Source organism: Suricata suricatta, chromosome 6, assembly GCF_006229205.1.
Source record: "Suricata suricatta isolate VVHF042 chromosome 6, meerkat_22Aug2017_6uvM2_HiC, whole genome shotgun sequence".
NCBI classification, from domain to species: Eukaryota; Metazoa; Chordata; class Mammalia; order Carnivora; family Herpestidae; genus Suricata; species Suricata suricatta.
In genome coordinates, this window is record NC_043705.1 from 46,031,050 (window position 1) to 46,044,440 (window position 13,391).

Consider the following 13,391-nt stretch of genomic DNA (forward strand, 5'->3'; position numbering starts at 1 on the left):
TCATGGAAAGAGCCAAATGTCCATCAACTGATGAATGGATAAAGATTTGGTTTACATATACAATGTATGGATAAAGATGTGGAATACTACTTGGCAATGAGAAAGAACGAAATCAGGCCATTTATAGCACCACGATAGAACTGGAAGGTATTACGCTGAGTGATATAAGTCAGTCAGAGAAAGCCAGTTATCATATGTTTTCACTCATATATGGAACTTGAGAAACTTAACAGAAGACCATGGGAGAAGGAAGAGGGAAAAAATAATTTCAAACAGGGCGGGAGGGAGGGAAACCATAAAAGATTCTTAAATACAGAAAACAAACTGAAGGTGGATGGAGTGGTAGGAGAGAGGGGAAAATGGGGGATGAGCACTGAGGAAGGCACTTGTTGGGATGAGCACTGGGTGTTGTATATAAGCCATGAACCAAGGAAGTGTACCCCCAAAACCTAGAATACACTGTACACACTAGTCACGTACAGAATTAGCCAATTTGACAATAAGTCATATCTTAAAAAAATAAATAAATAAATAAAATAAAAAGTTTATGTTCTGCTTTTAAAGAAATCTTCTTGTTTTAGCTACATACTTGAACACTGAATACTGCAATACCAGGGTCCTTCAAATCCTGGTTTTTCTCAGTACTGTAGCACAATCTCTCTTTTCATCCCTATTTCTGTCTCTAGACACACTGATACTTATTTCATTCCATGTACTGCATCCTTATTTAAAATTCTTGTTTGCATCTATCTTCTTTCCTATACTTTGACTTAATGGACTTACACTTAAGAAATATCTTTATTGACATGTATACTAAGTTTTCAGAAGGACATATGTATATTAGGATCATCTAACTATGTTTAATGTTTCTGCTTATATTATGAAAACTTTAATCAAGTGAAAATTAAATACAATCATGAAGTTTACATATTAAACACTAATTTTAACCACAATTCTGATATATAAATTGGTGATACAAAATCATTTAAAAAATTCTGTTCAAAAAAACATAATTAAAATCAAAATTAAAAAATTAATATGGCTTTAAAGTGGTTTCATATTCCTTTTATGTCATGAACTTATCCCTAACACTTCTAGTTATCAGTTAATTAGGGAATTAGGAATTAGTCTATCAATTCCTTAAGTTACCTACCTCTTCTTTTCCTAATGTTACTAGAACTTCTTCATTCAGAGGAATTACTGCAGGAAAAAAAAACCAAAATTATATAAATGCTTGGTTAATTCCCAAATATAAAGAATTTGATTTTGTGGTTTTCAAGATAGCTCTTTCTCTTTCCTTATTTAACATCTTACATATATAACCAATACATAATTTTAGACAATTCATATATAACCAATATATACTTTTAGACAAACATGACATTTATACATTTTGGGTTTTATGCCTTTTGTTTTCTAAACCCTCAAATACAAAATTGGTTAAGCGTTCAACTCTTGATTTAAGATCTTATGCTTCTTGAGATCAAGCTCCATGTCAGGCTATGCACTGAAAGCACAAAGCCTACTTGAGATTTTCTCTCTCTCTTTTTCAAATAAATAAACTTTAAAAAAATCAATAATCTATACTGTTTCCCTAAATATATTTCTTAGTAATTATATGATCCTATGCATGTATATGTACATGTATATTGTCTATACATACACATGCAAGGGTTATTCATTTTGTTATTGATGGCTTTACAAGAAGGGAATGGCATACACATTATTCTTATTTTTACTCAACACAAACCCCATGGAAATCCTTTCTATCTTGATGTAAGTCTAATTCACAACTTTAAATTACTTCATAATATTCCACAGGGTGAACACACCATAACGTAATGAGTAATATCAGTACTGACTGAACATTAACTTTGAACCTAAATTTAGCCACAAAAAGCAATGACTCTGTAAGCATTTTTAAATTTATGTCTTTATGTACTAGTACTTTCATTTGGGGAGGATAAATTCCCAGAAATGGAATTCTATACATGGAAATGTCTATTTTGAATTTTAATATAGGATCCCAGACTCTTCATAAAATTACTATTAGCAATAAGAAACAGCAAAAGATATTATAAATTCTTCTAAAACTTTTGCCAGTTTATGAGTGTCAACTAACATTTCATTTTAATTTTGTATAGAAAAATTAAATTCTTATACTTAGAAAAGTTAATTTTTGTACTTTAAATTTACCTTTCCTAATAAGGTACTATTTAAAATTTCTCAAATAATATGCTACTGAAAACTTTCTAACCTACTTGCTATTCTAGAGGGTGCTGTTGACAAGATCTTCCCACATATGCTTCATAGGACATACATCAGAACTGATTACTAGAAGCCCCAGGATGGTTCCCAAGTCTCCGATAAATGCAATGAGAAGTATTCTAAGAATGTAAACTTAATAATCTCCCTCTGTCCATTGTGGCCAATACTGACTCACATAATCACTTAAGCCCCAAAAATATATAGCACCTTCTAAGAATATAAAGTCTATGGGACTGGCAACCTTAAGCAAAGTGGTTATTTGACCTATGGATCAGCCTGTGTGTTTGGTGTTACCAGTAGAAAATGTGCACATAAGGGAAGATGATAAGAAAAATAAAAAGTGAAAATTACCTGATATATAGCATCAAAATGAATTAAATACTTTGGAATAAATTTATCCTAGAAGCAAAAGACTATGCTGAAAAACTACAAAATGTTGCTGGAAGAAATTAGATATCACAACAGATAGAAAAACGTATCATGTTCAAGAACTGTAAGACTTAATATTGTTAGACATCAATACTACCCAAAGTGATCAACAGCTTCAATGCAATCACTATCAGATCCCAATGATATTTTTGAAGAAAAAGAAAAATACACCCTAAAATTCACATGGAATCTCAAAGGATGCCAAATACCAAAATTATCTTGAAAATGAAGAACATAGTTGGAAGTCTTACACTTCCTAATTTCAATTTACTAAAAGGCTACAGTAATCAAGAGTGTGCTACTGACATAGAGACAAATATTACAGACTAAGAGAAGAGGATAGAGAATTTAGAAATAAATCCAGATTTGACACTATGTGGTCAAATGATTTTTGACAAAACAGAACAACTCAATGGGGGAAAAAACAGTTTTCCCAACAAATAGTATTGGGAAAATTAGATAATATGCATGCGGAAGAATGAAGTTGGACCTTTAACTTTCAAGTTTAAAAATGACTATTATTGTGGCTCAGTCAGTTGGACATCTGACTTCAGCTCAGGTCATCACCTTGTGGTTCTTGAGTTTGATCCCCACATCGAGCTCACTGCTGACAGCACAGAGTCTGCTTTGGATCCTCTGTCTCCCCCCACTCACTGCATCTGGCCCACTCACACTCTCTCTCAAAAATAAATAGACATTAAAAAAAAATCTTGAACAAGAAGTAAAAAAGACTATTATAACAAACTAGTGGATTGGTAAATGAAGGCCTAAAGTAAATGTGTGGCAGTAGGGATCAAAGTTTCATGATCAGCTATATGTGATATATGAAAAAGGAAGAATCTAGAAGGACTCTTAGGTTTATGGCTGATCAAATAAATTCCATTCAATGGATCAGAGAATGGAGATCAATTCACAAATCTCAGAAATCTATAGAGTATATTGGAAAAGATATCCAGAAAGTAGAGAGATATGTTAAGTGTGATGTTCAAAGAAATCTGGTTTATATACACAGATTTGGAAGCTATTATGAAAAGTGTGTCCTCCTCCCCACCAAAATACATATTCTGAAGTTCTAATCCCCAGTACCTCAAAATGTGCCTGTATTTGGAAATGGGTCTTTAAAAATGTGATTCTGTTAAAATGAAGAAGTCAATAGGGTGGGCCCTATTCTATTATGACTGGCGTCTTTTATACAAAAAGATTAGGACACAGAAAGGCGACCATGTGAAGACACATGGAGAAGATGATCATCTACAAACCAAGAGAGGGTTCTGAAAAAACCAACCTTGCCAATACTTTGATCTCGGACTTATAGCCTCCAGAATTGTGAAAAAAATGAATTTCTGTTGCTTAAGCAACCCAGTCCACAGTACTTTGTTATGGCAGTCCTAGCAAACTAATTCAGAAGTCATTAATACAGATACACCATAAAACAAAAGCAGAAAATATAATGCTGGAGTCGCACATAGATTAGAAAGTTACAATTGCTGAGCACAGCCATCTAAAAAATAGCAAATTTTAACAGCGGAGTATGAACAGCCTTTGAGATGCTCAATATAATGCTGACGAGGCAATAGAATTAATACAGTTTAATGCAAATTAAAATAAATAAATAAGTATATATATAAACATATATACACATACATATATACATGGTAGTAAAGATGTGGAACAGTGGTGGGCATGAATACAGTAGTTAAAACCAAGAATGTAGATGAAATTATCTAGAAAGAGAATGAATAGAAGAATCACAACAACTGGGATACAGAATGGTAAGCCTACAAAGGAGACTAAAAAAGGAAGTGAGAGAAACTAAAGGAAAGGCAGCAAATAGGCAGGAGAAAGAAGGGAGATGTTAGAAGAAAGAGGACAAGGGTGCCTGGGTGGCTTAGTCGATTAAGCAGCTGACTTCGGCTCAGGTCATGATCTCACAGTTTGTGAGTTCGAGCCCCGCATCAGGCTCTGGGCTGACAGCTCAAAGCCTGAGGCCTGCTTCAGATTCTGTGTCTCCCTCTCTTACTCACGCTCTGTTTCTCTGTCTCTCAAAAATAAATAAATGTTTTTAAAAAAAAAGAAAGAAAGAAGACATAATCCATATAGAAAACCAAATACACACATAAATGTAACACAGAGAAAAGTAAGCTTTCATAATAAAATATCTCCTAGCTGGGTATTTTAACTACAGATTTTTAAGCCATCTTCTATTTCTTGAGAAAAGGCAAATATATAGTTGGTCCCTGTTGGACAAGTCAAAAGGCAACATATAGCATATGTAGCCCTCATATAAATAAGTAGCTAAAATAAATTTTCTCTTAGGTATGTTTCATTAATTAAGAAACAATTTACAGTTTCTATTGAGCATATGACATAGTATCTATGATGATCAAATGATGGTTATAATAAGGTCTCCATTATTTAAGATGATTATGTCAGATAAATATATTCATCTATAATAATAAAATAAGCACAAAATAAAGTATATAAATGAAAGAAAAATTAAGGCAATTTCAACAAGGCTAAATAAATCTTGAAATTCTTCTTAAATTAATTTGCCATTAATTTGTTTATACAAATATAAATAAAAGTAAGAACCTTACTTTCAGGATTTTCTTTCTGCCATTGACTAAGTTCAGCAGTCAAACATTTCACCTGCATAATTAATAATGACAGCTATAAAAAAAAGATCACAAAGTCAGTTTTTATGGAATATTCATAGATATTCACAGATGAAAGCATAGACATTCTAAACACTTTAATACAAGTTTCTAACATAAATGGCTAATGTAAGAGCCATCCAAATTATAAAAAAATGACACTCCAAACACAATTCTGCTTTAAACCATACTAATTATAGCGCAAGTCTTAAAAAGTTTTCAATTCTACTTTACCATTCAACCTAAAAGAAAAGGACCTAACTATATTACTTTTATTTCTTAAATGAATACTATGGTAAAAATACAGGGGCAACTGTCTGGCTCAGTCAGTGGAGCATGGGACTCACAACCTTGGGTTGTGAGTTTGAGCCCCGCGTTGGGTACAGAGATTACTTAAAATTAAAATCTTTCAGAACATAAGATGGTATTTCTTGCCAATAATTTTTAGACAAACTTGCTTTGGGGTGCCTAGCTGGCTTCGTCCATAGAGCAGGCAACTTTTGATCTTGGGGTTATGAGTTTGAACCCCATGTTGGGAGTAGAGTTTACTTTAAAAAAGATAAATTTGCTTTAAAGATGCTCTTTTTACTCTATGTCCTTTCAGAAGCAACTATTTCTAGCCCAGTAGCTAAAAACTAAATTTAAATACACATATAGAGGTGTGCCTGGCTGGTTCACATGGTACAGAATGAGACTCTTGATTTAAGGTTGTGGTTTGAGCCCCACATTGAGTGTAAAGATTACTTAAAAAATATAGTTTTAGGGGCACTGGGGTGGCTTAGTCCGTTAAACATCCAACTTCAGCTCAGGTCATGATCTCACAGTTCATGAGTCCAAGCCCCATGTTGGGCTCTATGCTGACAGCTCAGAGCGTGGATTCTGTTTCTCCCTTTTTCTCTGCCCCTCCCCCACTCATGTTCTATCTCTCCTGTCTCAAAAATAAATCAACTTGAAACAAACTTTTTAAAAAAAATTTTTTAAAGAAACTACATATACAGAGACAATTACAAAATGAGATTAGTTCCACAGGCTATATAAAAAGTCAATTTTACTACACAAGTGTCTAACTCTTGATACAAGCTCAGGTCATGATCTAATGATCCTGAGACTGAGCCCCATGTCGGTGTGGAGCCTGTGTGGGATCCCCTCTCCCTCTCTCTGACCCTCCTCCACTCACATGTGCTCATATTCTTTCTCTCTTTCTCAAAAACACATAAACTTTAAAAAATGGATTAAGGTTCAATATTAAAATTTTAAAATAATAGGTATGCAGAAAAGAATAAACAAAGCAAGCCTGAAATTATTTAAAGGCTTGCTTTCAAGGTTGGCTCTTGGCTGGTATGTGGAACTTATATTTTGAAATGGTTCCCACCAACCTGTTAATTGTGACTCAGTGTGTCCAAACTGTTTTTGCAAAGAATATAACTTAAGCTGAACACCTGCTTTCCTTCTGGAAGTCTGGTATTTTGATAATTGCTAGGCAGAGGGTACCTATGTGACCAGCCCTCACAAAACACCTTGGCTGCTGAATCTCTCATGAGGTTCCATGGTAGAAAACATTTCACACAGTCACAACTCCTTGGGGGAATTAAGCACATCCTGGATGACTCCAATAAAAGAGGACTCCTAAAAGCTTTTGTCTCGTTTCCTCTGGACTTCACCCCATGGTTCTTTTCACTTTGCTGATTTTCCTCTGTATCCTTTTAACGTAATATATCTCAGCCATGAATATAACTATACACTGAGTTTTGTGAGTCCTCCTATGAGTTACTCTGAGTCTTGTGAATTACTCCTGAAAGCAATCTTGGGGACTCTCAACAAAATAGGAGAAGATAATTTTTTTTCTTAAGGTTATTTATTTATTTTTGAGAGAGAGGGAGTGACAGAATCCCAAGCCGGCTCCACGCTGTTAGTGCAGGACCCAGCACGGGGCTCAAGCATACGAATCGTGACATCATAGCCTGAGCCGAAATCAAGAGTTGGACGCTTAACCGACTGAGCCACCAGGTGCCTCAACAGGAATAGATATTTTATGAATCCCTCAGATAATGTTATTACTGACTACCTCAGGATCTTGATTCCATACAACTATATAAGCACTTCCACCAAAATTTTGTTTCACTGCATAAAAAATCATTCAGGAAACTTACAGGTCCAATCCCTAGTGATTCTGATTCCCTAGGTCTCAATTTCTATGACATAAAAGCTACATTTCCCAAAAAAACCACATAATTTATTTACTGTATAATGCTGTCAAATACAATATCCCATTTTATACTTTATAACCTTATTTATTGATATATTCAAAAAAATTTTATAAAAGATGTCTTAATTCTTTATCACCAATTTTTAAAGACCTGATATAAAAGGCAATTCCAAAAGTGACAAGGTAGTTTTTTCCTCTTCTTTTTCTCTTTCTCTTATCCTCATTTTTCTTCAGATTATGCTGATAGATTTTTATTTTTAATATTATTATAATTAATCAAGGGCATTATTCCTTTTAATGCTTAAATGATTTCAAATTTGGTTTTTGTTGGGGTTTTTTTTTTGTGTGTGTGTGAACAGTGCCTAAATCTTGACTTTTCATAACCTATATTTTTCCAAATTAGTTTTACACTGAATGACACTAAATTACTAATAGTTCACAAGTAAATTTGGTTCCAATCTTAATGAAAAAGAAGTAGAAAACAAGGCCCTCAAAAAAGCTTCCATATTACATCCTACTCTGTGAATTGTCTCTGCTACTGACCTTGTCTACTGCTCTAACAGGCCATAAAGCACATGAACCCCCGACTGCAACTTGCTGGTGGCAGGCGCATACACACATCTTCCTCACCTGTTGCCCTCGTAACAAAATGAACTCGGTTTTAAATGGAAAGTGTGTGATTTAGAACTCAGGAGTACTTTCAATTAATTCTTATACTTTCTGACATGCTCCTACAAGTTTTAGAGAAATTTCTTTACAATCATCTGTATATTTGACTTCATTTTTTAGAAGTATCACTAAAACATTTTTTAATTTTTTAGATTGTCAAATACACCTGTTTTCTTTTATAATTTCTAGGTTTCTACTATTAGCCAAGAAGCTTCCCCTGTCTCTAGACTACACAAATAGTCTCCTAATTTTTCTTATAAGATTTCTATGGCAATCTATCTAGAATATGTTTATATAATGAAAAACAGAGGTCCAATTTTACTTTCTCCCAAATGGATAACTAGTTATAACACTATCATTTATTAACCATTCATCCTTTTCCCACAAACTGCAACTATCATCTTTGTCACATTTTAAATTCTCAACCTGTTGCACTGATCCTTTGATACATTCCTAAACCAATTCCTTAGGGCTCTGATTATTAAAACAGATATCTTAATCTTTGTTTAAGCATACAGTGAAGTCAGTTAAGGCTCTATAAATATAGTGTAAAAAAAAATTAACAAAAGAAAACTTGCTACTATACCTAACACAAAGTAGGACAATATGTGTCCAATTATTAACAAGGTATCTTTTTTTATTATTTATTTATTTATTTTTAATATAACACAATTTTTTTAACATATGCAATTATTTTCCATCATTTACAATACAGTAGTTACAATGACACTCCAAACAGAAAAGCAAAGTAAAAAAATCAAAACCCCAACTTCTATTTCATGTAATTAGACTTATACAGAAATTAGAAGGTTAAGTAACGACTAGTTAATCACCTAATTTCACAGCTATCTGAAGTGGCAATAGTTATATAGCAGCTTATCTATGATACATTCAAGATAAATGATACAATTTATTACTTGCCCATAAGCTACAACACAGCCTGCGGTGGAATTTAACAAGGTATTGTAATTGCAATTATTCACTCAACAGTTAAAAATAAGTCTAACTAAGAGATAAATAATAAAGATAATACTCTTTATTTAAATATATTTATTTACAATATATGTAGTAAATATATTCATAATATTTCATTCAAAAAGTATTTAGAATACTTCTCTTAAAGCAGAAAGAGTATTTTCCAAGTGATTAAGCATATGGATATCAAGAAAGCTATTATATGTGGGTTAATACAAACAAATAACATTCTTATCCAAAACACAAAGAATTAAACTTAACTATTTTTAGGAAGAAAAAAAAGGATTCATACCTGAGCATTTGAATCAGTGAGTGTCTCAGTTCCAACAAGTGATAATTTTTTCTGACACTTGATTTAAAAAGTAAATAAAACAAAACAAGTAAAAACAAGTTACACACGATAACCTTTTATATATAATAAACAGTTCCCTTTCCCTCTTTTATACCAGTCAATTTAATATTATACAAATATCTGAATTAAGAAAAGAGTTTAAGTTCCTGACTTAAAAAAAAAAAAGAAAAAGATTATTTATTTATTGGAGAAAGAGTACATACACGAGTCAGAGACAGCACAGAGAGAGACAGAAAGAAAGAGAGAATCCCAAGCAGGCTCCACACTCAGCATGGAGGCCTACACAGGGCTCAATGTCATGATCAATTGTGGTATCATGACCTGAGCTGATATCAAGAGTCAGAGGTTTAACCAAATGAGTCACCCAGGCACCCCAAGTTCCTCACTTTCTAAGCAAGAGGATCATGAAGGCACCCAAACAGGTCCCAAGGTCAATATATCAAAAGTAAAAGGGAATATTAGATTCCATACAGAATGAAATAATGAGCATAAGAAATAAGGACAAAAAAAATACAAACATATAGCTAGGGTAAACAATAAGCTAGATAATGAAAAAATAGGAAATAAGAGAATAAGGAAAGCACCATAGGGAAAAAAACCAATGAAAAAGGTAAGAAGATGGTTAAGATCATAAGAAAATCAAGCCTTCAGGAGACATCATTTTTATTCCATGCAAAAAAATCCTACAACTATTAACAGTGATTATGTGATTGAAAATATGGGTAATTTAAATTTTACTTCTGTGCTTATTTCTAGTTGCAGTATCTTTTTACAAAAAATTTTTTATTATTTTTAAATTTAAATTTCTATACTGAAAAATTATCAAAAATACAAAAAGAAATTATTTACATTATCTTGAAAATACACTAATCATACAGAGTACCAAGGATTTACATTAAAAAAGAATTTTAAAAAAGAGAAAAGGGTACAAAAAACAAATAATAACCTGCTTTAATCTACAGTCATACTGCAAAGAATGGAATAAGAAAAGTCTGCAGCCTGTTTCACACATTATGCTATTTTAAGTAAGAAAAACTTTTTTTAAAGTTGTTCTTTTTTAATTTGTTTTTAATTTATTTTTGATACAAAGAGAGAGAGCATTAGCAGTGGAGGGGCAGAGGGAGAGAAGGAGACAAAGAATCAGAAGCAGGCTCCAGGCTCTGAGCTGTCAGCACAGAGCCCGAAGTCGGGCTTGAACCCACAAACTGTGAGATCACGACCTGCGCTGAAGTCAGCCGCTTAATTGACTGAGCCACCCAGGAGCCCCTAAGTAGAAAAATCTTTTACCAACACACAGTAGAGTATCAAAGTGATTCTATCTCACTAATTCAACATTTCATAGATAATATTTTCTATATTAATTCATATTTTCACTCAAACCCCATAATTATGTGCCGTCACCACTTCTCTATTCTCTATCTTAGGAAGTAACCTAACCAATCTCCTAGTGGCCCAAACCAGAAACCTGAAAGTATTCATAATTTCCCTTCATTTCACAACAATTAAGTTCCAAGTCCTTTTGGCCCTACCTTCTTAGTAGCTCCTAAATCCTTCTTCTATTTGCAGTGACAGGATTTGGCCCTACAGTACTTATCAGGTTTAGTAAGTACCTGAGGCTCCTAAATGCTTCTTCTACCTGCAGTCTCAGTCTTTTATATCCCATTTTCTTCAAAACAACCAAGCAATTTTCCCATACTGCATCTCATGTTACTTCATGTTTATAATCCTTTAACGGCTCCCCTTAGCATAAACTCCACAAATTCCTTCATGTTCTTGCTCCTAATTACATTTCAAGCCTTACTCCACAGGCCCATCTTCTCCCAATTTAGAAAGTCATAATATTCTACCTAGAGTTCTCTAAAATCTTCCAACCTTACATATTTTGTTCATTCTGCTTTGTATACTTCTCCTACTTTCAGAAGCTAATTCCTATTTATCCTTTAGAAATGAATTCAATTATTATTGCCTTTAGCAAGCTATCCTTGGCCCTTTCTATCTAGGTTTAACTTGTAAATAGTCTTTGCATTTCTACCACAATACTCTTAACATAACTATTTCCTTTACTACACGACAATCTCCTTGAGGGCAGGGATTGCCATAATTTTTTCTCTTTCTATAGCTCACCTGGCATAAAGTTTCTTGAATAAATGCTTATAGGTCTAAAAGGTACATAAATTTTTATTGTATAATATAACAGCTTTCAGGAACAAACCTAATTATTGAAATGGAAAGAAATCTTATAGTAATTAATATATACATCACTTTGACCTCTTGGTACTTACTTCTTCCATGTCTTTCCACATTTCTTCACATTCCTTAATAAGTTCTTCTTCAGGATTTGTAACATCTTTCATATCTGTACTACTATCTGGATCTAGATCTTGCTGATTCAGTGACATGTGCCTTGTGTTTTTCTTAGCTTTATAAGAAAAACTGAAGTAAAAATATGTATACATTTAACAGTATTGTTGAACACCTATCACCTGCCAGAACAAAATGGGCAAAAATCCTTCCCTACCACGGAACTTATGTTCTAGTTAAGAAAAAAATACAATAAACCAGTTATAAATTTATATGTGGAAATATTATATATATATTATGTATTTATTATGTATTACATGTATCAATTTATAAGTAGAAATAATTTTATGTAGGAAAGAAAGAGAAGAAAATAGTGGGTGCTTGGGTAGGAGTAATATAATTTTACACAATGTGGTCATTTAAGGTCATTAAGAAGTTGACAACTGAGCAAAAAACATGAAGGAGATAAAAAAGTGAGACATGGGGATATTTAGAGGAAGAGGCTCCAGGCAGCAAACTGCAAGTGCAAAGGCCCTGGGCAAGGAATATGATTGCCATGTTCCTACACCAATAAGGCAACCAATGGGACTGGAACAAGGTAAGGCAGAGAACACAAGATAAGGTCAGAGAGATTTAGGGATTAGATAATGTGGTCTTTGTAGGCTATTTTAAGGCTTCGACTGAGATGATAAACAGAGGGTTTTCAATGGAAAAATGACATAATTTGAATTATATTTTAACAGTACAACTCTGGTTAACAACAGCCAATAAGGAAAGAAACAGGAAAGTCAGTTAGAAAGCTAATGCAATGATCCAAGCAACTTTTTATTATTAAAACAGTTTAGGTAAGCAAATGGAAAGATGGAGCTGCCAGTTGGTTACTGAGATGGGGAAGACAGTGGAAGAAACAGATTCAGCTAGATATGGAAAAGTGATGAATAAAAATTCAATTTTGTACTTGCTAAATATAAGGTGTCTATTAGTGTAAATGCTGATTAAGCAACTGGATGTACATGTGTGGAGTCCAAGGTAAAGTTTTGAGCTAGAATTTGAGTCATCACCATATAAGATATGTAAAGCCATAAGACTACGTGAGATCACAAAAGCCAAGAGCATACAGACAGAAATGAGAAGAGTTCCAGACTTGGAAAGAATAAGCAAGAACCACTGAAAGTGTCTGAGAAGGAGAGCCCAATAAGGTAGTAAGAAAATTAAAAGTATGATAACCTGAAACACAAATTCAGAAAGTATTAAAGAGAGGCGCCTGGGTAGCTCCGTCAGTTAAACATCTTACTTTGGCTCAGCCATGATTTCACTGTTTGTGAGTTCAAGCCCCACGTCGGGCTCTGTGCTGACAGCTCAGAGCCTGGAGCCTGCTTCAGATTCTGTGTCTCCCTCTCTCTCTGCCCTTCCCCTGCTTGCTCCCTGTCTGTCTCCCTCTCAAGAATGAATAAACATTAAAAAAAAAAAGGTTTTTTTTAAAGGAAAGTATTAGAGAAAGGAGTATCAAATATCAGAGACAGGTCAAGTAAGATAA

The 13,391-nt window shown here is 33.5% G+C and overlaps 1 protein-coding gene across 3 annotated transcripts in view; it reads right to left on the bottom strand.

Moving 5' to 3' along the window:
- The window catches only part of CENPK (centromere protein K), a 55,731-nt gene that overhangs the window by 34,554 nt on the left and 7,786 nt on the right, over positions 1-13,391 (bottom strand). For 2 of the 3 annotated variants that reach the window (XM_029942320.1, XM_029942321.1), the window contains exons 1-4: positions 11,836-12,114; positions 9,494-9,550; positions 5,295-5,367; positions 1,154-1,200 (exon numbers count right to left, since the gene is read on the bottom strand). In XM_029942320.1, the coding sequence (XP_029798180.1) occupies positions 1,154-1,200; positions 5,295-5,367; positions 9,494-9,550; positions 11,836-12,009 (351 nt within the window). In that variant the 5' untranslated portion in view covers positions 12,010-12,114. Of the gene's footprint in view, positions 1-1,153; positions 1,201-5,294; positions 5,368-9,493; positions 9,551-11,835; positions 12,115-13,391 lie in introns of those variants that run through there. The other variant, XM_029942322.1, reaches the window with a different exon arrangement.